The sequence below is a fragment of the Cyclopterus lumpus genome, chromosome 20 (assembly GCF_009769545.1).
Source record: "Cyclopterus lumpus isolate fCycLum1 chromosome 20, fCycLum1.pri, whole genome shotgun sequence".
In the NCBI taxonomy this organism is placed as follows: domain Eukaryota; kingdom Metazoa; phylum Chordata; class Actinopteri; order Perciformes; family Cyclopteridae; genus Cyclopterus; species Cyclopterus lumpus.
In genome coordinates, this window is record NC_046985.1 from 11,239,706 (window position 1) to 11,264,978 (window position 25,273).

Sequence of the window (25,273 nt, forward strand, 5' to 3'; positions counted from 1 at the left end):
AGAGAATGGGCTCAAAAGGGATTCTATGGTGTGAGAAGCAAAGGAGAACAAAACATTAGGGGGTTGACAGCAACTGAGTGTTGGAGCGAAAACAGTGTTAGAGGAATAAACATGGAAGCCAAATCATAAACCTCTGATTGCCCCTGTGCCAGATCCACAGATGCAACTGGTTTGGCTTGGTTCTGTGGCACATGTATCTCTCCAATATTGAAATGTTTATCAAACAAACGTTTCAAAAACTCACCCAGCACAAAACTGTCTGAGACATCACGCGGATTAAACTGCTATTCGTGAAGCATGATTACACACTTGAAGGCAAGGCAAATTAACTTTATGCCAAAACTCTATTGAACAAAGTAAAACAATTCTTTTTATATAAACTGAGCTACCTGCCACTACAAACAGCCTTGAAATTAATTAATTGGAGTTGATTTGTTTGTTACTATAACCTCCAGTGGGAAATCAAGCCATTTCCCTGATGTTTTCATATGTAAAAGACTTACAGTACAAGCTTGTCAAGGGTGAGCAACGAGCACTTCGGAGACAGCTGTTTTTCAAATGGAATCTGTTACAGTTTTCTCAGAAAGTTATTCTTCTCTGCCTAATTGGTTCCAAGGTGACGCAAATGCCGAAACTCACGTCCTGTTGTCGCCACTTCTCACGGATGCCTTTGGTCTCATTGTGTGGGTCACCACTGTAGAAGATATTCGGCTACTACAGTCTCAGATCTACTTTCAGGATATACATTAATGTTGCTGAGCTACTCAATTGTTAGACACCTCATTTTAGTGGAGAAGCACAATAATGTTGGATTTTTTAGATGAAATTTAGACCACATGTTTTATGGTCTAAAGAGTCTGTTGCTTGGTGGTAACCTTCAATGCTCCCAAACCCAGTGCACCTTGCCCAAACCACTATTTTAAGGCACTTCGCAATGCACACACTGAGTGCAGGATACAAAATCAACATAGCAGACCAGCAATGTGCAGAGCGATCTCTGCTGTCTGGGAGAGGGCACGGTCATTAGTTAGCAGCCTTCAATAATACAAAATCCAGTGAGTGCCCACCATGCACAAGCTTATGGAGGACACACATGGCACAACAATTCACATTTTGTCAACATCAGGCATTATAACATTTATGCTCGGGTCTGTTGGTGACTCAGAATGTAGCAATGGCTCAATCTGCACGGTTAGAAGGCGGAAATAATGCGGCTATGTTGGACGTATAGCTACAAATGTTGAAAATTAAAATGTTTTAGCCATGCTAGTGGTATGGCTCTAAGAAGAGCCATGTTGGTTCACTATTTTAGTCCAGAATGAAAATTCTCAACAACTGTTTGATGGGCAGTATTATACCTTTAGTGATCCCCTTGACTCCACATCTGATGACATCATCGGGTCACACATTTCAGTTGGTCCAGTACCTTCAAACTATTGCATGTCAGCATGCTAACATGCAAAACTAAGATAAGATAGCATGTATAAACATGCGAGACATCAGAAGTAAACCAATCACAAAACAACCATCCTCCAACCAGAAGAACCAATAAGTTAAACACTCATGCAGGAATCAATGAATATAAATCATGAGCATCATCAAACAATTTGTTTCCACTTCATCAGTATGTTTCTATGTTTCTATGTTTCTTCACACGGATCCTGTGGACATCTTTTGGACACATCAAGTCATTTGACTGAAATCTGCTGTTGCATTGAAAACAGCTGCTGACCTCTAGATTAGTGCAGTGGGACTCCTCAAGCCCACTGAACTGTAGAGTGTGACATGATGTGAGATACAATTTGAGGAGAAGTTTGGGGTCTGAAAGCCAACTAGATGATTCATCTGTCCATGCTTGACCAGATGGGTTATGTGTCAGTACCAGCAGAAGGTAAGGATGACTAACTGCACCTTCTCGGGTCATTAATAAGGACATTTTCACACACACACACACACACACACACACACACACACACACACACACACACACACACACACACACACACACACACACACACACACACACACACACACACACACACACACACACACACACACACACACGTGTATACAAATGTACACTGTAGGCTACAATTACTACCACAATAGCTACATTTAATAACCTCATCCTCACACACACACTGCATGTTCAGTGTGAAGTGTGTAATCACCGTAGATCTGGACATTCAGGATCTCAAGATTGCAAGAGCACTTATTACTCAGTTTGCTGGATCAAACACAAGCTGTGCCATCTCATTTAACTTCTACTTGCCACTAATTCTGCTTCAGGTGCAAAGTTGTTTGGTCGTGGAAGGGTGGATTTAATCAGAGGACTAAGAATAGTGTCACCGAACATGAGCGGCAGCAGCTCCAATCCTGGACGGTGATGCATCTATGACCCTCAGGGCATGGCTAAGATATAATTGTTCAAAACACTTGAACCTACAGTACATCATCGGGAAACTTTCCCACGCATATACTTCTTCCACGCTCAGTTCGACAATTCCATTGAGACCTGTATTTCATCTCATCTATGTGCAATTGAGCTCTCTGAGGCGTGTAATTATATGGTCTATGTTCTGCACTTTTACAGTAAATACAGATGAAACTTTAGGTAATTAGTTTGTGTCTGTCTTTTGAGACCTGCAAAGCCTTCATCATTCTCACTTTGTAATTAAGTTGCTTGTCATACATTTTTAGCTCTAAACCTTAAGAGATATAATCATATAAATGGAGAGATAAAAACAAGGAAAAGGTTTAACAAAGATAGAGAAATCATCAATTCATCATTAGAGGGGGGAATGCAAGCAAGCTGTGCTCCAATTTGATGTACACATGGAACTGTAAAGTGCTTTGCTTGCGCACAAATATCATACGATGAGATTATAAACACTCTTGTGATGTACGTATGTATTACATATCCATAATATCTCATTCATGCTGCAAGACAATGCTGACTACCATAGTTTCATAAGCTAAACCATAGGCTATAACCATAAACTCAGAAAACAGTCAAAGTAACAGAGAAGGGAAACATGAGGATAAAAGATGGATGACGTATTATTAACAGATCCCCTTAATTTAGTGCAAGAAAAGAACCCGTAACAAATTATTAAATTACAGAGTACTTCTATTACAAATGGTATTTTTTAAATCAGACTTTTGATTTTCTATCGGGTTAGGCCTAAAATTCCCAATAAACACATTTATTCAGACTTTATTTAAAATAAAAAGTCATGAGCCCACCAGATACCTCAATGTCTTTAAAAGCATTCTAGAATGACATCAATTACGAAGACATTTTATGTGGGCATATGAACAGTGACAAATGGGTAGACCAATTCATTAGTTTTGAACTATCATAGGTGATCCTCGTAAGCCTTCATTTGTGGTCAGTCATGAGGCCAAGCATGTCTCACAGCAGGTGCATTATATTAAAATAATGGAACACATGCTGCTTTGCGTCATTTGCAGTCATTTATTTTCATTCCCATCTATTAAAATGTCCAAACCCCTTTTGACATCAATACATGGGACTAATTCCTCTCGGTCTGCCTGTATAGGCTTCTATTAAACTAGCCATTGAAATGGGCTTCATTAATGCTTGAGCACGTATACATATTCACTCTTACTTGCTCTTGTGCCCACCACAGAAAGAGGGAAACACACGCACGCACGCACACGCACACACAAACGCACGCACGCACGCACGCACGCACGCACGCACGCACGCACGCACGCACGCACGCACGCACGCACGCACGCACGCACGCACGCACGCACGCACACACACACACACACACAGACACAGAGCGTGCATGTGCGCATACACAAGTACATCCTTACTAAAACTTTCCCTGACTGCCCAAGACATTAGTCATTTGCCTATGAAAACCCATTATATGGCAGCCAATCATCATTGCTCTTACTGAGGCGGAGCTCCATACTCAGTATGAGAAGCATCAATCATACAGGGAGTACCAATTCACGTGTGAAATTTTTAATATATGTTTAATATGTCTTAATGGGCCAATATATAATGTATGCTCCATGTTTCGGTGTCTGAGCCAGGACTATTGCAAACATACCTCAAAGTCATCTTCATTTTAAAGTTAGTTTGTTCATTTGGTCATTCAATATAAAAGGGGATAACTCTCTCTATTGTGGTGTTATTGCTTGTTGTATATTTGATAACTATTGAACATTTATGTCAAACTATGTAATGATAATTCATAACAAAAAAATTATCTTAAATCAATGAATTGGTGTAAGAAGTGAAGGAGGGTGGTGGCTGTCAGCTTCGGCTATCAGACACAATTAGTTAAAATATCAGAAACTTTAACATTAGATTCACTTTATGATGCCACAGGGACAATTAAAAAGAAACAACTGAGTCTCAAAATCTCAGGGTTGCTGTAAAGTTGGGCACGGTGTACACTTATTTATTTGGTATTTATTTATTGTTACAAGACACCAGCACACGAGTACAGTGAACACACAGGCCTCAGTAAACGGTAACTGTCGTAATGATATGTGCAAGACCTCATTTGGACAATCAGTCCAAGGATAAAAACTATGGAACTGTCTACCAACAGAATTGAAAATGCAACACAGTTTTAATGTTTTTAATAGAGGTATTAAATAATGGCTAAAAGAGAAACAACATTGTTCTCACACCTAACAACCCTGTACACACACTGGCACTTTGTATATGTATCTGTGTATGTATTTTCTTATTTCTTCCTTAAAAAAAGAAAGACAACTGTGATGTCCATATCAAATAAAGTCAAGTCAGTATGAATTGTATTTCCATTCGATTAGAATGAGCCACATACGGCTACGTTTGAAAAATAAAAACGAATGACCTCTTCACGTCTTTTCCGAGACACTTTCCCCCGACCTCATGACGTTTTCCAAAAGACAAGCGCAGAGCTTAGAGAATCTCTCCTTTCACCAACTAAACCTAACGACGTAGTCATGAAGCGATGGCGGATGACACTGACATCGATCTGCCAATGCAGAACAAACCCTACAAAATGCAACTTCAACACAGTTGCCATTCATAACACCATTGCATGCAGGCTATATGAAAAGCTTCTTCTGTCACTGCCTGGTGTGAAGGAGAGAAAACCAAAGGTCTTTCCATCCTGCTGCTGTCACACTTAACAATAACACTGCTTCAGTAGAAACTGACACTTCACTCATCATAGATTCAATATCAATGCAACTGTTCAATATCAATATTGTTTTTGTGCAATAATGTTGAATCAACCGTTTGGCCATGTTTTGCTTTTTAACAGTTTCATAATTTATCATAGTTATTCATAATGATCATTTGTTTCTTGACAGTTTGCAATATTTACACTTACTAATATTTTACATGTAAAGGAAACGTCAAGCAAATAAACACAAATGGTTGTCACTGTCAATTTATTTGCCTGAGCATGAATACCATTAGTTTATGAATGGATGAAAATAATTGTTAAATCTTTGCAAGATAGGCATATCGTTTGTTTTCAAGGACCCCCGAATGGTGCGTCATTATAAATGGAATTGTGGGACGGCGTTATCTTCTTCCCCTTGGTAAAGGAAGGAGATAAGAAAGGAAGCATTGAAGCATCTTTTCTTAGCATTTAGAGAATTCAAACAGCTCTTATCATGGCGGCCACTGCGGGACTAATAAAGGACGGTCAAACCAAACCCTTTGTGTTCACGCCGGCCACCATAGTTCTCCGACACACTTGGCACACGGAAACAATTTGAGTTGGTTGTCGTCCATAACCTCAGTGCACTCTAATTCTACTATATATCAAAGTTGGGCAATCTCAGCTGCATAACAGTTGTTGTACACTGAATAAAACCTCATTAGTTGAATTATAATGAACAACAGCCTTGTTATCATGTGAGGCATGCCAACCCTACAACAGACATATCTATAGATGTAGATGTTTCAGGTGTCTGTCTTCAGGATGAGAGGCAAGAAGAACATATATTAATTGAAAATTGACTGAAATTGATGACATGAACTAAACTAACTGAATCACAGCTTTATTGTTTCATATCAAGAGAAAGCAGGCTATAAACCAGTTTGGTTCGGTTCTCATAAGTTCACTGTGTCTCATGGATTGATCTCCAGTGTTTTCTTTAAGTCTTTTGAAGGAAACTAGATATCAGGGCCCTTAACCTATAAAGAGTTGTGGTTCGATTACACTGGCTTATGTGGTCAGAGTAGGTATTCCATCCTGTTGGTTCTCCCCTTTGAGTTTATTCAGACCTCAGGTTGTAAATTAAAGGTTTGTTAATCAGCACCATTAGTGCCCTAGAGTTCATGCAAACAGTTCCTTGAAGAAGTTTTAACATTCAAGATATAGATTCAACATCATTATCACGTTTCAATATTCTTCATCCTCTGGTCTTAACACATAACACACACACACACTCAAACATGTGTGTGTGTTGATAGAGTAAACCAAAGATCATTTGGCTCCTTCCAAGTGAACGAAGGATCTATCTTTGGCAACTGTGTCTGCCATACTGCTACATGATAGACACTCAAACAGATGTGATGTCATGGGTCATTAAATCCTTGTTTGTTTATGTGTTGGCAGCTCTTTGATGAAGGGACATTAGTGGCCCCAGATTGTTGATGAAGGGGCCATGATGAGTGACGAGTGAGGGGAGGTGTTCTGTCATGTTCTGCAACCTCGACAGGCCGCTTCCTGTCTCCCTGAGGACTAGACTGAGAGAGCAAAGAAATCTGTGTATTAGAGTAAACCATAATGAAGGTTATACTAATGTAACCCGAGTTCTATTACCATCTCTAAAGCACATCAACAGCTGTTCCCTGTATGAGGTGGAAGACAAAAAGCATCCAGCTGTACAAGTCTCGGCCTCAATGAACTCCTGAAGTTGTTGGGGAGAAAGGATGCATGTGGTCTGAGGGTAGCCCAGCAATGGTCACCACGAAGCAGGAAGCAACTGGGGTGCTCCGATAGTTCACACACTTTCTTCGCTGAGGTCATTCAAGCAGCAAAGCGACTTTAGAAAGGAATGGTTGCAAAGGCTCAAAAGGACCCTTCACCGAGGCCTCAAGCACCAATTGCAGTTCACACTGCAGGGAGGAGGAATGCGTCACGGGGCGTTGCCTCCTGACCCCTTGCAAGAACCACTTCACGAGAAAGTGGCCAAAGACCGGCCCGTCCCCCAAAAACCCTTCCGGCAGTAAGACATGGCTGCTGCATACACTTTAATAGTGTCACGAGATCCTGATTGGCTGTTTACGCAAATACATATTTTTAGTGGGCGAATGTATTGGAGGAGAGTATTTTGCTTTGTTTATACTCGTGCTTGGCACCGTAGCGTGAGCCCCCGCAGATGGTGCACCTGTTTGTTGCGTTTAATAAAGTTTGACTGACTGACTGTTTTGTTTCGCTTAATGCGCCTCATAGTCGGGTGCGCTTTATATATGAAAAAAGATCGAAAAGATGCTTCAATGCTTCCTTTCTTATCTCCTTCCTTTAACAAGGGGAAGAAGATAACGCCGTCCCACAATTCCATTTATAATGACGCACAATTCGGCGGTCCTTGAAAACAAACGATATGCCTATCTTGCAAAGATTTAACAATTATTTTCATCCATTCATAAACTAATGGTATTCATGCTCAGGCAAATAAATTGACAGTGACAACCATTTGTGTTTATTTGCTTGACGTTCCCTTTACATGTCAAATATTAAATAGACCATTCATTGACAGTGCGCCTTATAATCCAGTGCGCCCTATAGTGTGGAAAATATGGTAATTATCTGTCAACTCATGATAATTAATTGAATATCTCATTTTCATGGACCAATTATTACACTAAAGTTATCTATCCTGTAAACTAGTTTATACTACTTATGTGTCTGTCAAACTATACACTCAAGAAAACATTTTCTTTTTCTAAATCATCTAAATAGAACTTACCTTCTTTGTATGATCCCTAGACATATAAATAGTGCTTTCATCAGTAAACTATTTGTGACATGATTGCACGCCGCATGCTCCAAGTTACAACAATGTAGAGCTGCACCACAAAGCACCGCAACCACTTAGCGCACTGCGAGCAGGACGTGAGAGTATAAACTAAGCTTTACCCAGAGAGTCCAGTAGACGAAGGAGCCTGTGAGAGTTATAACTATGGTATTCTTATACATGCCCTTACTTATCCTCTTTTTTGACCTCGTTTTGAATTCAGTGCTGTCTGACTGGGAAACACGCAGAATGCACTTATCTGCACTCACACATTGCATAGCTCCAATCTATTATTCCCTTTAGTAAGAGAAATGAGCAGTCAATAGATAATATATGAAGCATTATTATCGTAATGATCATGCTGCCATGCACTAAAGATTAAATCCATGTTTGCTTTTTCCTCGCCACAGGATATTACATTCCACAAAACCTCTCTGGTACTTTGTTACATCACACAGCAGATACCAACATAACTTCTCCTCTAAGCTGTTTTAATCTATTTTGTCTAAGAAGATAATAAAAATAACTAAAATAAAGAAAGAGGATGAGGGAGGCAGACCCAATCTCTAAAGACAAAACCACTTCATTGAAGAATTCATATAACTCTATCCTGAATCCTTTTAGAGGACAATATGTTTTTTGATGCTGCTTTCACAGCTGTTGTTTGGTTCACTTGTTCTAAAGAAAAAACATTTTCCATTTACTGTAGTTGTAGTCTATTTTGTGTTCAGGTCACAATCAGTAGGGATGAGAGAAAAGACTCCTGAAGACACTTGATGCATATTAAACAAACAAATCAGCTTCTTGGCTCCTGCCGACCTCCAAAGAACAGATTGTACTTGAGGACCCAAAAAGGCTTAAGTGCAACACATGCTGACCGTGTAGTATTGTAAAGTTGATTAATTGATAGCATACACCAGATACACCATACACACAAAATAAGCAGTCAAACCATCATGTGTGTATCTGGGGGTGAAACTAATTTCAAATGGCTGCATCTGCCCGCATCATCTCCAAGTTGGCTTGCACATAGAAAACAATAGCTGCTTTTTGTTGTTGTTGTTGTGCGTCACACACTGATATGTGTTTTTCCAGCCCTGTAGTGACTGAATATCCCATTGTATTGGGAGCTATGCCTTACGGTTGTGAGGCTTTACATCATTAGGATAAAGTTACAATTATCCATTTGACTTTTAATGAGTTTGTTTGAAAGCTCACTCAGATTTTTAAAGTGAAATGTTTTATTTCGCCAGGTATAACTTGACAGACAAAGTGAAACAGCACGGGCTCATGCGTTCGGGGGGAAAGAGTGGTGTTTAATATGATAGCGCGGCAGAATCTGTGTGAGTCTTTTAAACTGCCTCGTAGGTGTGTGTGTGTGTGTGTTTCTGCAGGACCTGGTATCTGACCGTTAACCGGAGAAACAACCAAAACTACAGAACTACTAAATAAAAAGAGAATACAAGGATAAGAGGGGTGTTTAGATGGGAGTTCAGATACGTTCACACACGCATTCAGTGACTAGAAATACAAAAACAGATTTCTTGAATGATCAGCACAATGTGAGTATAAGCAATGTGTTATTCTCACACTCGTGCAATCCCAGAATAACAATGTGGCCAATTTTATTCTGCTATGCATGCATTTCCGCTTGTTCTCTCTCACGGTAGTTTTTAATTAAAACCCTGTTCAAACCAACAGAAACAAATTCTAATCATCAAAACAAGGTTTGTTACTTTCCAAAAGTTTGGCTGACAAAGTCGGAATGTATTGTGCAGACCAGACTTACAAACACTGTTTCATTTCCACTGGGATTGGGATGAAAACAAGAGGCAACATATTCTTCAACATTACTGTGGACATAATTAATAACAAAGTCTCTCCCCCTTTTTTAAATTCTTTAAGTTACCACTTTCTTAATTTGTTACAGTGAAATAAAGTAGCCTATTTAGCATCACTACAACACAGTGACACACTTTTTTGTTGGCTTTTTGGTCATAAAATCCTCACCTCACTGACTGCATGTGTGTAAGCTGATCGACAGAATGGTCCAGAAAATAATTGGATGTCCATGAACGACACATTGCTCAAATGTGCATGTTGCCTACGACATGTGGAGCACAATATTCCACGTACCCAGAGCAGAAAGTTGAGAGCGAGAAACCTACCTGATGACAGGCTGGTTGGTGGAAAACAAGCTTAAACTCCGGGTTGTTTTGAATAAACAGACTAGTTGGTTGTCAGGCACCGGGACTGCTTTTCAAGAAGGGGATAAGGACCGCTGCACAAAGGCAGGTACGAGCTGAGCAAAGCCATCGAGTCAGATAAAATACGGTGTTGTGTTTAGACTATATTATACTGCATCTGCATGTAGATGTGGTGTTGAGCAATGAGAGGGGAAAGGGGGGAAGCGTGTGTGTTGTGAAGAATGAAGATTTGGGTCCTTTGTTCATTATGATGTGCTAATAAAACAAGTGGCAAAGAGGCTTTAGTGTCATGGCAACCTCCATCGGCGTTCCTGGAGTGCTCGGGAGTCCAGAAACTAACGTGACGTGAGCTCATAGGACAGTAAGAACAGCTTCAACAATTTAAAGGGATATCTCTGCCACAGATATAGGCTCACAGAAATAGAATAGCAGTAAAACGGACATTTCCCATTGAAATCAACGTAGCAGGACTATCAGAGAGGCAGCCATTTCAATGTGTACCGTTGTAACTGACTCGTGGCAAACTCGTGGGTTAAATTTTAAATCTGCTTCGCACTGATCAGCAAGTATCTGCTATTCATCTCATACATGAATGCCATGATATTCTGAACCCCATACCACTGCAAGTCTCCCAATCAATTATAAAAGCCATCATATCACTGTATAACCAGACCATAAAAATTATGAAAAAAAACCCCAACTGAGGTGGTACCAACGTCACATTTTGGAAAAACACACTAAGTTAAGCTTTGAAAGTTTTAAACGCCAACATGGTCATACCCAGCTTAATGTTTGTTTTTTTCACAAGACACCAGCACACTAGTCGAGTCCAATGGGCCGAAATAAATAGTAAGCGTCACGTTGCAATACGCAAAAAAAATCAGCCTGGATTATGGAACTGTTCAGGCCGTTTCCCTGCATACGAGACATTTGGACAAAAGATATAGTCTAGTTGACCTGCTTTAGCAATGTGTTGGCATTTCAGATGCAACACTAATATGGTTCAACAGACATCATAGAGCCATCCGTATCTTAATAGGTAAGACAACCTTTATCCTCTACATTACTGTCCAGCCCAGTGACCTTTGCTGTAAGTACCATCTCATTTTCTCTAGAAAATTCTTTAACATTGTCACATTGTAACCCAATTTCAAAAGTCTGCTCAAGTACAATTAACTGTTTGTCCAGGAATTTTCTACAAATTATAAAACGGCCATCTGCTCCCCCTGACTGTACAAAAGCTGAACACTATGTCAACAGGGGAGTTTTAATACGAGCTGTATTAAAGAGACTGGAGGTGATCTCTCGATTCGACCTTTGATGAGCCGTTCACAAAGGGGACGCAGTCATGCCCCTAAACTACAACCTGCTGAGAATCATTTAGAAACTGAAACCAATCCTCTCAGCAGCTGTCATCAGGGAACTTATTTCCTTTCAAAGTGCCATTGCAGCTGCAGCCCTCCTGCCTCATTTAAAGGTCCCTTTTACACCTGCAGCTAGTCCAGAATGTTCACAGACGTCTACATTTGATCTGTGCAGGTGCACTGTAATGTTTGAAGTTATCTTTAGGATCTAACTGATACTTATAAAGTGTGATTTAGCTTCTGGTTACATTAGTTGCCTTTTCAATATTTGAATCAGAGCACACCTTAGCACCCTTCAGCTTTGTGTGTGTCTTGTCGGTCCCTGAGTATTATTTTCACGAACATTTACAGCACATTGTAGCTCATGGGTTCCTGCTCTCAACATTAATCTTCACTATTAAACGTGTTAGTCCAAGTCAATCATCATTCTGGATTCTCAAACTGTTGCATCATCAACTAAAACTCCACAATACATACAGTATGTATCCATGATAAGAACACGTACCATCTCCTTGGCAACGGAGTGGTCCAACAGTCAGTTTGGCTTCAGAGCCTGGTCTGTTGGTGTCACCCACGGCCACCTGGCTGACTGGCAGGTGTTCCTTGTATATCAGGAGGCCGGAATCTTCTCTCCTGTCAGATGAGTTGAAAGAAACACAAGAAAAAAGAAAGGTTAAACACCATTTAGTCTCTTCATCATCCATGGTATCACAGATGATAGCTATATTTATGGCATTAGCTAACATAAAGCAATGTAATTGTTTTTTACAATTTAATATACACCTACATATGTATATGGGATAATTGTTTGTATTAAACTGAAACCACATGTATAATGTCTGCAGCAGACGCATTTAGCATAATAGTCAGTACAAGTCAGTATGCATGCCACATAAACTAAACTAAACACAATGATGGACTCTATAATCAATACAATAGTGACAAGTACATGACATTTTGTTTTTACAGTCAATAGGTGCATAGATGGATGGATGGAGTGATATTCAAAGCAATCTATGGATGAGGAGAATGAATATAATGAAATCAATTGATAAAATTAAAGGAATTCAATTAGTATTTAGTATAAGGCGACTGTGGGTCAGTGGTTAGCAGGTCTGTCTTTCAATCAGGGGGTTGGTGGTTCATTCCCCGCCCTAGTCGATGTGTCCTTGAGCAAGACACTTAACCCTGAGTTGTTCCCTGTAGCTGTGTCTACAGTGTATGAATGTAACATGATTGTAAGTCGCTTTGCATAAAAGCGTCAGCTAAATGACATGTAATAATAATAATAATATTTAACAATACTACAAATGTTAAATATTGAAAGCCCAGCCTTTGAAATGTTCTAAATTTGCCGCATTACTATTTGACTTGCTACTGAATGAAACAGTAACATCTCATTGATGGCTTTATGTCTGTATGTGCATGTGTGCACGTAAAGTGTGTGTTTTTCTATGTGCTGCCAACATTTGGGTAACGAGTGGAAATAGAGTTATATGGGAAATATTTCACAAACTCACTCAGCCAAACAATGAGATATTAATGCACACATTATTAATGGAGAGAAGCAGACAAAGTAAGACGTATTTGTAATCTCATCAGTTTTAAAGATGAGGACGGAGACATGAAATTAAATTAAATCTTTTCTTCTTGCTAACACTCAATTACTCACAGACAGACATACAGTAGGCACACACATGCACACACCACACAGAACGCAGTGCAATTGGTTTAATGAGAATATCCATCAGCTGGTTAAAGGAGCTTTGAAACACAAACTGTTTGTTCTGGAGGCAAACATCCCTCTTAAATAAATGCATCATTGATGGTGGCATTCATCATTCAGTCAGTTTGAAGTGAGACACCTCATCAGACTGTCCAGCTGACAGATTAATGCAACATTAACATTAGCAGTAGTGACAATGTTAACTGGCTAATGTGAACATTTTCAAACCTAGCTGGATCTACCAAAGTAAAGGCTTTTAGGATGAAGACTAAGACTTCGGTTTAGGCTGTTGGCTTTACGACAGTACTTGTGCCATAGATGTACTGTAGCTTTAGGGGTTTCATCACAGAACAGTCATATCACTTAGTTTATAGCTTAAGAAAAGCTGTTTAAGTGTGCAGTTGCTATTGAAGCAGAATGCACAGCAGAATTATGTAAATAACATATGTGCTGACTCAGCTGTATGAATGTCCCAGTATGACCCGCTGTGCTCTACTGCAGTGGGTGGACTGGGTGTGACCAAAAACTTTTCACTGGCAGCTGTTCCTGCAGACTTTAATTAAAGTCAATGCAAAACTGAGACTGTGGGGAAATTAATCAATACAATATTAATTGTTTGTGCTCTGGCTGAACCTTGATGTCACAGTCTGACGTACCATTGTTTGTGGTCGGCGTCACAGTTGCAGTCATACTTGGGGTCAGTGCAGTTCCTGTCGATGCCACAGGCACACTTCTGGATGCCTGGTCCTGAGCCTCCCCAGTAGAAGTGCTTCTCGCTGCCCCGACCCAACCACCATGTGTAGGGGGTCCCATCTGGGGAACAAATACAGACACACACAAAAACAAAAAACAACGTGTCAGTTCCTTTCAAGAAAAATAATCGTCCTGTCGCCTATCTGGTTTCTGGCTGAATATTACGATGTCCCTCACAGGAAAGAGCAAAACACAAACTTTTGCGAAAGCAATTAAGTTGGGCTACTAACTGTCCAAACTCCTTCCCATTGCAAGTGATTAATTGTTAAATCATTCACTGTTTGAGGCTTTTGTCGCATTAATGTGATTTATATTGACAGCAAGCAGCTGCGTGGCGAATGTAATTCATTTGAGCAACATTTTTACACAGCTGGGTGGTAAATGCCTTTGAGACAGGCAGGCCCACTTTGTCATAGATCACACCTGTGATTTCACACATATTCAGAGCAGCATTTACATTTATCTTTTGCATTAATAAGTGTGAATCTGTGCTTATAGAAATGCCTTTTAGAACATAAGCACTTCTGAGCACATCTGTTGACTTCTTCGTGTGCGTGTGTGCCGCCTGTGAGCATGTGTGTTTTAATGAGTGGATAAAAGGTGAAGGATCGACGCTTTTCAATAAGAAATGCAATATTGTTTTCTTCGCCCTTGGATAACGTATTCTGGCATGGGACAGTAACCAGGCCAAGAGATAGGTGTCAATATTGTGGTGCCTGGAAATACATCACAATAACTGCAAGAGAGTCAAACAATATTACATTTCCCTCTTTATTCCAGGAAAATAAGCTGCATTGTCAATATCGCTTTGTCAAATGCTTTCAGAGACAATGAAATCTCATGAGTTATATTTTATTGAAGGAGATTAAAGCTGACTTTTGATGCGGCACAATTGCATCGAGAGATGTGATATACGGTGATGTATTATTGTACACTTTTATTTTCTGAAATGGGGCGAAACTCCAGGAGGAAGCGACGGATGTGTCTTTGTGTGTTTATATATATTCTATGTGTGTGTTTGTGCGTGTGTTGGCCTTGGTGACCTGGGGGTTTATTGTCCTCATAAAAAGAATTAGCTTCATCTCTCTTCAGGCCACTGTTCAGACAAGCCATTGTCAATAGGATTAGCACTGCCTGCTCAAGAGACTTCACAATCATCTCCCTCTGTGTGGACACATATGTGTATGTGTGTGTGTGTGTGTGTGTGTGTTTGTGTACGTTTACCAAATTTGAAATTAAGACCTTCACAGATAGGTCAGCAAGGTCCCCAAACACAGCCAACTAAACTAAGCCCCAGCCATCCGAAACGCCATGCATCTTGCCCCCCAACCCAATTAGTGAGCGTCATGTCTTCGTCCTTGAAGCTGATCCGAGTCTACTTTTCAAAGTAAATGTCAAGTTTGTGCAGCGACGTTGCCTCTCGGTCTCGTGTCACTCTCTCTGGAACGGGGAGTAAAACAACTTATTAGGATGAAGCAATTTTTATATGAGCAAAGCATTACCCTATGATCAGTGAAAGAAGCATCAAAAGATTCAACTTAAAGCCCCTGTGTGCGATTCCTGCTGGCACAAACTTAATGCATGAAAAATTGCTGTAATACATAAAAAGAAGGGAAAAAAGAACACACTTTCTTACACAAAGAATCACGTTTCAAATGTGGGTCCATCAGTGTGGTCAGACTTGTGCATCCGATCACAAGTCACATTAAAAAGGAAACAGTTGCTCCGTCTTGGGCATCAACAGTGAGCGAGCGCCCCAGAAGTCTCATTGACTCACTTTCTGCTTGGCCTCTCACTAACCCTCTTATGTCATAACACACCTGATTGCAGTCTTCACTTCTAAGCTTTTGAGACAGGTGGGGGAGCATGTAGAATACGATTGTTCCCGTATAAAAATTGCAACGTGATCCTTTTCATGACCTATTTTCCCAGAATGAGTAATAGAAGACGACAGAGGAGAGGAGAGGGGAAGTGGTGTAGGAGTAACAGCAGGGCATCAGGTGGAATGGGAGCTATATGTTGTGCCAGTTTAAGTCTCCTGTGTGATCCAGTTCAAGCTCTGCCAAAACAAACAACTGAGGAGTAGGGAGTGAGGAAGAGGGTCGAGGGGAGATGAGAGAACGACAGCATGGATGGATAGAGATATGAGGGAGGAGAGACGGAATCGTACTGGCAGAGAGTTCATATGGAGAGCCGCAGAGAGCAGACACTGCCAAGATGGAGCACGGCAGCATGTTTGTTTGTGAGTGCATGTTTGAGAAGGACAGAGTGATTAAGTGTGTGTGTGTGTACTTAAAGTCCTGGGTAATTATTAGCAGTCCCACTAGAGTACGATTAGTTTTAAGAGTGGTGGCCGTTTGTGTGCATTTCAATGCAACATTACATGAGAGACAAAAGACAGAAGTAGCATGTCTGCTTTGAATATGGAAGAAATACTGGAGGAGTCTTGGTGGAGCAAAAATAATAAAAGCATGTTAAAGAGCAAGGGATTAACTGGTATAAAACAGACAGCTGTTTGTCAAGTGAAAGAGACAGAAGGTCTTGGGAATTGCAGCACTGCTCTGTTGCCCCGTTAACCATAACAAAGGGTTATTCCAGGTTTATTACAACTTCGACCCCATTTACGTACTTTTGACCATCATTGCTATGAGTATTAATAACACGTAACTCATCAAGTTACTTGCTGAGATCTCTGAACTCAGCGTTAATCTGGTTTGTTTCTTGCCCTGTTGGACGTGGTTACAGTGTTTCTATCTCCAGGTCTCAGCCATTACTTTGCTACAATGTTATTATCAATCAAAGAAACAATAGTAAGTCCACTAAACCGCAAAGGATGAATACATCAACCGGTTCAAGCTCAGATTTGTGTGATTTATAATCGTACCCTTAACATCCATCCTCATCCCTTCCCTTCTCTCACAGCCAAATCCCCTCAACAAACATGTTAAATGTTCACAGGAGAGGAGAAAACAGACATGACGGATTGATAAGGCCTGGGGTTGTGTTCTTCTTCTGTCCTCAGGGACCGCCACACAACACTACTCATTGTGATGTTTTTTATCTATCTGTTATTTTAACAGCACACACACACACACACACACATACACCCCCTCTCTATTTATCTCCCCTCTTATCCAGAGAGGTTAATATCTACATCTTCATCATGTCTGCTGTATTCTTAACAGAGACTGATAGTCCCCAAAGCAAAGACAGATAGAGCTGGAGAGGAAAAGACAAGAGCGATCACAAGGCAGTGTGGGATACGAAGAATAAAAGGGAATATTACAAGATGGCAATAAAAGAGGACCGAAAGAGCATTATTCTTCATATAACGTGAAAAGAGACCTTGCAGTTTCATCCTTCTTTCATAACCATTGATGCTTTAGCCAAGCAATGAGATCAAAATGGTATATGTGTCTGTAGGCCACGCCTTAACACTAGAAAAACACGCACCAGAGGTAGGTCACACATGTGTGTTGTGATGGTTTCAAAAGTTGGGTATTGGAAAATGCGGATAACAAAGTGTGCAATGGAACACTTTTGACAATCACCAACTCATCGAGTTCTCCATATTCTGTTCTTTAAGAATTTAGCCAGTTGAAGAAGATTTGGTGAACATCTGAATCTTTTTGTTATTGGGTTTCTGATATCGAAGTAAAAGGATGAATTCGTTTTTGAACTATTACGCAATTATTTTCCGGTTACAGCTGGTAGATTAGAACACATCTTTATTCCACTTTTTCAAAAATACTTTGGCTTTAGGTCAAAAACCGTTATGAGGTGTTGGGTGCGCTCCGAGTTAAAGCTGACATTTCAGTGCCACGTGGTGCAATTGGAAGCAGCCTCAGGAGACAGGAGGGAAGGTCGGTCGGCTGCTTCAAGCTTATCACAGATTGGTCTGCAGTACACAGGTGTCCATAAAACTCATATTATCCGTTACAAATACTCAAGCGCATGGGCCACACTTAGTTCATATCACGGGATCACACCTCTGCCAGTCAGAACGTGTACTGAAAGGTCAATGGGTCCAAAATGGCACTCGACATGCTCAGTCGCTCATATCCCGTCTGGGAAATGATGGCTTTTAAGAAAGGCGGTCAGTTGGAGCTCAAATGCCAGAATGGCATTCATAACCCTTCAATTTGGCTTTCTCATAAACCTGTGGTCGACACCACCTTTAGTTTGCACCTTTACCAGCGTCATTACACCTAAAAGAGTGATTATGATTGCCTTCCGCTTACAATGAGTTCCCTCTCCGGCCCTGCTGAGTAATAGTAGGCCTAAACCTGCATGTGCAAATATAAACATTTCTTTTGATTCTCTGCACTGATCTCTAAGGAGTGTGCAAGTGGATCAATATACTCTCTAAAAAGAGAAGCTACTGTATAATTTAGACAAAAAGAAGAGAAAATAAGAGCAAGAATAAGTCTTATGCACACTGCGGACCCCATGAGGAGACAAAACCAAAACATGCACACCCATTCCCTCTAAAGGGCTCTGGACAAAGACAACTCCCCATGTAGAGAGTTTTTGCACGCAATCGCAGATCAATTTGTCTTTGTCAGGGCTCCTTTGGTTTCTGTTCTTTGTTGTCGTCATTGGTTTGCATTTCTGTTTGTTGCGCAGAGAGCCTGGTGTCTCCTCTCTGCAACCGCTGGTCTTTGTTAGGCTCTTAACATCTTTGTTTTCAGAGGGAGACTGTGGGGAGGCATATTAGCCTGCCCCAGGATCTCACCCAAGAGCTACGGATAATGCAGTGTGCGTTTGTGTGTGTGTGTGTGTGTGTGTGTGTGTGTGTGTTAGAAAAAGAGAAAGAGAGAGATTTGAGTGGCTCTTTCTCTGTCTCTGTCCTTTTGTTTATCTACAGTATATGCGAGCATGTGTGTCTGTGTATTCTCCTCTCTGCTCCTTGTAATCAGTCTCTAAGTCTTTGCCTCGCTCTCCTGTCTCTCTCCATTGTCTCAATCTTTCTCCTCTCCCGGACCACCTGTCCATCAATTCACTTCAAGTTCACCTTCCTACTGTACCTCCAGACGCCACCACCATTTACTCCGTTGCTATAGCGCCCACATATTTAGAGCTCTCTCTACTTCACACTCCTCACCTTTTCCTTGCTCTCTCATATCTCTTGGTCTCAGAGGCCTCTTTCTTTTATCTCTCTTCCCATTATGTCTTTCTAACTTCTCTTTGCTCTCATGGCTCTCTTGCTCTACCAGGTTTTCTTTTTCCCACTTCCTCCCTCCCTCATATCTGCCTCGGACACCTTTCCTTACATTTTCATATCGGTTGTTCTCGGTGGCCTCTCTCTCTCTGTCTCCATATCTGTCTATCCCGTCTCTATGACTCTTTCCTGGCATCTCGTCTCTCTATGTTCTCTCTAGTCCCGCTATAATCAGCCCTTTAATCCATGCTAATTGCAAAAGTCCCTTTGCACTGATCCTGATCTGAAGCTGTATTTGAAACACATCCCTTGTATCCTTGTTGTTTTGGTCTGCACAAATCGACAGTGCATAGCATCATAACAAACGCCTTTGTCTTTCCTTGTAATTCTTTACTCTTGGTTGAGTACATTTTGGTGGTATGATTATTCTGTGCTTACTCATATGCATCCGGTGGAGTGTTTGACCCCGTTCTGTTCGTCTCTTGGTAACAATGAAGAAAGGAGAACAATGCCAGCCCGCCACATGGATGGAAACAGGCTGTTCTCATACAGCGTTCGTAGCTATACCTTTCGAAAATCAATGTGCTGTAATTTGTAAATATCGCACAAAATCCATTTGTCCACCTAATCATGAACCAGGAGGTCTAAAGACATCAAAAACATACTTATTTTAACCAAAAGAACAATCTTTTACTAAACTTAACCAAGTAGTTTTGTTACCTGACTAAGTTGTTTCCTAGGAAGACGGAAGTTTATTTTGAAAAGACTGTATGCATACAACGAGCGGGTATTGACACGTGTTGCTGGACCTTTGAAAGAAAACTGAAGAGTATCTTTTTTGTAGGATATCAAACAACCCGTTGTATGAAGATACATGGATGTCAACAATGTCAATATTTTATTTTTCCAAACATTTTACTAGGAAGGCAACACGTTTGTAAACTTACAGAAAATGTGTTTTAGTTTGAAACACTGAAGGCCAAGATAACTTAAAAAATAAGTTATACTCATATAATCATAATACTGTATGTTGGTTGGTATTTTGTGTTCAAGCATCCTATAAATAATTAAATCAAGCAATTAGCCTTCTTTTTTGGTGGTGGAGGGAGGAGGTTAAAGAGGAACAGTTTAGAAATTAGTTCACCGTTGCCTGCAGTGCATGCAATGTCAGGCGAGACATCTCTGTTGTCTACATCAGCACAGCAGAGGAAGGATAATAAGTTATTTCAACAATTTCTACCTGAGAGCACTCATAACACGATCCACCTCCCTCTTTCCTCCGCGCCCGCTGTTCAGCACAAGGCTATGCTCTACTAAATTCACTTTGCATACCTCTGCACCCATCTACAACTCTTCACGGGTCATCACAGAGTATTCGGCTATTAAATGAAAAACACCTCGGAAAGGGGAGAAGGGGGGAGAGAGGGAGGAATGGAAAATTAATATCAATGGTGTTGTCCCTTATTGGCTTGTGTGCTTGATGAAGGACACAATAACCTGAGACTGCTGCAACCCCCGCCGCCACACACACACACACACACACATACACTCTAAAGTATGCACTAGAGCATACGAGAATATGTACACACACAAAAACACACATCTCAGGCAGCCGTTCTAACTGACAGAAGTGTAGGCTGAAGACCATAAACAACTATAATCATCATTACTGCAGGGTGATCTCGATCAGTGTGTGTGTGTGTGTGTGTGCGCCTGTGTGTTTATGACTATAAGTCAGATTTAGTGCCGTGTCCCTTCAGGTCAAGGCCGATGGACAGATGTCTCATGAAGAAAATGGCTTCTGCCAAGACACACTCGTTTTTCACTCTGCTTTTTTACTCACACCATCCATCTCCCTGCATATCTGTCAGGCTCGTCATATGGATGGGGATACAGTGAACAACACTCATAATTACAGAGGAGGTTGAACAGAGCATAAACAACCCCACTGCGGCGACGGCAAAGAGGAAGAGAGAGAGAGAGAAAAGAAAATGAGAGAGAGAGAGAGAGAAAAGAAAATGAGAGAGAGAGAGAGAGAGAGAGAGAGGGGCTTGTGGAGGGAAAATGAGAGTTCAACAGAAAGAGAAAGAGAAAAAAGACAGAGCAGTCTGAAACAAAGAAGACAAAAAAGAGAGGAAAAGAAATGGGGCAAACATAGTGCAAGCTGTCATGTTACTTGAGCAATACGTCAAGAAAAATCCAAAATGTGGCTCACATAATTACTCAACTTCATCATGCTTTTTATCCGTCTATACGCAGAGAACATATAGACTGTAGTTTTAGCTCATATTTTGGTTTATCACAAGCTGCTAAAGCTAGCATTCCATCAAGCAGACCCAGCCATAAACATCCCCTCTTCGAGTGTTAATATTTTCCTCGAGGAATAATAATTTTTGAAAATATTCATCAAGGACACAACAAGATGTTCGACATTCAGCTGTGGCGTGTGTAGCTTGGTAAACACAAACTCAAGAGGATTAGGATTATGTAAAGCACAGCAATGGAATGGCGTTTTGCAGCACACACACCTGGTACGAGTAGCTGGCGCCATATTATTGTTTGTAGACGCATTGTGGTTGCATATAGTATTAATAATGTGGCATGGCCGCTTGCATTTACAGTCTTTCTTCTTTTTACCTTTCAGTTTTCTGGTCACAGATTACCTGATAGGTCTCAGATTTAGTCAGTTGATGCAAAAAAAGAAGAAAGATTGAATTAATTCATATTACACTACAGCCACAATAACACACACCTTACACCTCACAGTGTCACTGTTTAGCACTGAGGTGCACAAGTTATAAACTCACCTACGCACACAACACGTCAACATTCCTTTCATGTTGCTGTGACATATAGCAACAGAAACAAGCATCTCTGGTGTCTATCAATTATCAAAGACGTTCTTGCTGCATTTCAGCTTTGTATTACTCATGAAAGAGATGTGCATCCTGCTGACAACTCTGTGATATGTTCGTCATTGCAGCACTTTGTTGTCAGAAGCATGATGGATTTCAGATGTTTATCCTTAAAGACGTTTTTTTCACCCCTTATATCCTGACTTCTTCGTTTTTGCCTTTCATGGTCCAGCTGTGCTGCTACTCAAACAACTGCTGCAAACAATCAAACAATACACCCATCAAGTCACATCCTGGGTAAAATGTATTTAGGTGAAGAAAGAAGATTGGGGAAGAAAGATGGAGAAAGACATGTTGTCAACAATCATCAAAAAGGGCTTCACTTGTGTCACTGTGTGTTTCATTCCTGTCAGTACTGATTTAAACACTTGGCAGTTAATCGTGGCTCAACCTTGACGATATATTTTTGTACCTCTGAATGACACTTTTAAATGTTCTGGCCATGAAATTCTCAAGTATACAGCAGGGACTTGCTGGTTGCTTGCGCAGCATATGCATGCATATATATGTTTGGAGGATTTCATCATTGCATTAGCGGCAAGCATTCATTGCAGTCTATTTGACACTAAGAGCCACAGCTTTGGGGAGAAAAAAAAGAGAAGTTGGAGTAGTCTTTAACAGCGCAGACATTTCAAAGGTGTACACTGTGTCTGTCAAAAGGAGAACAAAGGGTAACCTCTGACACTCTCCTCTCATCCAGCCTGCTACATTCTTTTCCTCTGCTTCATTCCTGCTGTGCTCTTTGTTTGCAGTTGATCTGCAGGTGAATAAGTTGACCTCACCGGGCCAGGCACTAACCCGCTGGGCTTCTTCCTGTGCACACAAAGACCGGCAACCTCCCCTATCTCATTTGAGCTCTCTTACACACTCAGTCTCCTCTCAGCTTTGTCTGCTTTCTCGGCCGCTTTCTTTCCCCCCCCCCTTTGGTATCCCTGTCTCCAGTCTCTCCGTTCCCTCTCTCCTTTCCCTCACTGTTCTGCCGTCTCCATCTTAGCTTGAGTTATTGATTTTCGTAAAGGTTGACTGCGGCTGCCGCCTCCTTGTCTCTTTTCTCTAACTCTCTAACGCCCTCTTCTATCCTATTATGCTATTGTATCTTTCACACTCATCTCCTTCGCTGAGTCCACCATTTTTTTTATTATTAAACTTCACATTCAGTCGCTCTATTACTCTCTTGCGCTTTCCACCGATGTCTGTGTCTTTCTCCATCTTTGGGCTAAAACTTTGAGACTCCTTCAATCCACCTACATATTCCTTCATCCTCCCATTCCTACTCCATATTGAGTTCTGGTGTCAGTTTGTAACACTGAACAGAGCAAATGTTTCGTCTATCTGAAATATCCTCGAGCACTTGAGTCCAAATTTACTCAGAAATGTCTGTCGAAATCAAAGAACAGCCACATTAGAGATGTGGACTAAAAGAAAACATTGCATTCCCTTCAAAGATTGATCTTCCAATTTCATGTGAAATACTTTCTCAAATATTAGCCAAAGCAGCATAGAAATGTAACATGAATAGATAAATAAATAACAATGTTAAAAAAAATTATAATTAGTAATGCGCGCCTGGAAGCATCTGGTAAATTAGCTACAGCTTAAACACTATAAACTATAAAAAAAAGTTTGGTGCCTTGAGGCAGGTTTTTAGATGACATATACAAATGTGTTTTGAGTTCATCAAGGATTTCCAAGGGCTCGACCAGCTGATTTATGATATGGTGAACTAAGTCCTCTCAGTGCTTATTGTTTTGTTTTTTTACATGCAAAATCTGTCAACAGTTCACCACAATTTATTTTCTAAAGAGTACGTGTATAAGAAAACCGATGTGACTGGAAGATGATAATGGATATAATCAATGTATTAAACTTCTGTCAGGGGGAGACTCTATCCAGGTACTGGTCCCATTTCATATCTAGAATACTCACCATTATTTATTATGACGGTGAATTGTGATAGTTCTCCAAATCATATGTGACGTCATATACTTTTGACATTTTTTGTCTCTCCGAGCATGAACAAGAAGCCCTGCAGTATGAACATTCACAGACTTCCTTCAGAGGTTTCCCCTTCAGACTATAGAAGACCTTGATGAATAAATCAGTATATTAATTGGGAACAACTGATACTGCTGAAACTGCTGTAATAGTTTATGCTTAAAGATACAGAGTTCATATTAATGCCACTAGTGCATTATGTGCAGACAAGTAAGTTGCCCATACATATTTATAAGAGCATTAATGGGCATAGTGAATGGAATGAGTAATAGGTTAATAAGGTTACATTTAATACATCATGGTGATTAGGAGTAGGACATTAGGCAACAGAAATGCCTCTTGTATTAAAGGTATTCCGTGCCTTGATATTTGTCTTCCACATGCAGCCCATTAGATGTGTAAACTACCTATATATTTAGCTATAACACCCACTGTAAATCAAACCAATCAACGCATAACACCAGATTGATCGTGTAAAGCTACAGTTGCGCTCGCATTAGTAAGTGTCATCGCCACTAATCACCACTAATGAACAAAAATAAAGTTCATCCCACAGTTAGTGAGAAACTTCGCATCGCCCAACAGCGGCACGGTGTACCTCACGCTTATAAGACTCGAGTGCGACACTTTCATCATATTTACGAGATGTGGTGAATTTATTAAGACACGGGCAATTAAAGTCTGACAATAAAAGGGTATCAAAATGCAAACTTACCTTGAAATAAACATTATTCTCCTTTCACAATGCTTCACACAAAACATTAAGGCAGTTGGATAAATAAAATATGAAATACAAATAATACATTGTTTTATATGTGCTTTGCGTTGCTATTATTTAATAGGTCATGTTAATTTATAGGTAAAAACCTAAAGCCATTTGCAACAAATTGGTAAATTATTTTCAGAATTGCAGGATTGTACTTTAACCGTAAACATTTGCTTACCTGCCCATTATTAGAGAATGATGGGCAGGTGAGCAACACTTAGTGGACACATTATGTCCTCGGGAACATGATGACCATATTAGTAATGAGGACGTGGCTGACAGGTGAGGCTGCACTTGGCTTCTGGAGGCTCATTATAGAGTCTTAATGACGTGTTGTGTTCAATAATTAGGAAACTTTTCAGCTCTCTGTCCA

At 40.5% G+C, this 25,273-nt stretch overlaps 1 protein-coding gene across 1 annotated transcript in view; it reads right to left on the reverse strand.

The window, feature by feature from the left end:
- Positions 1-25,273, reverse strand: part of cntnap2a (contactin associated protein 2a) — a 308,808-nt gene that overhangs the window by 49,501 nt on the left and 234,034 nt on the right. Inside the window, exons 17-18 of the mRNA XM_034560734.1 lie at positions 13,967-14,123; positions 12,090-12,217 (exon numbers count right to left, since the gene is read on the reverse strand). Of these exons, the coding sequence (XP_034416625.1) occupies positions 12,090-12,217; positions 13,967-14,123 (285 nt within the window). The remainder of the gene's footprint in view (positions 1-12,089; positions 12,218-13,966; positions 14,124-25,273) is intronic.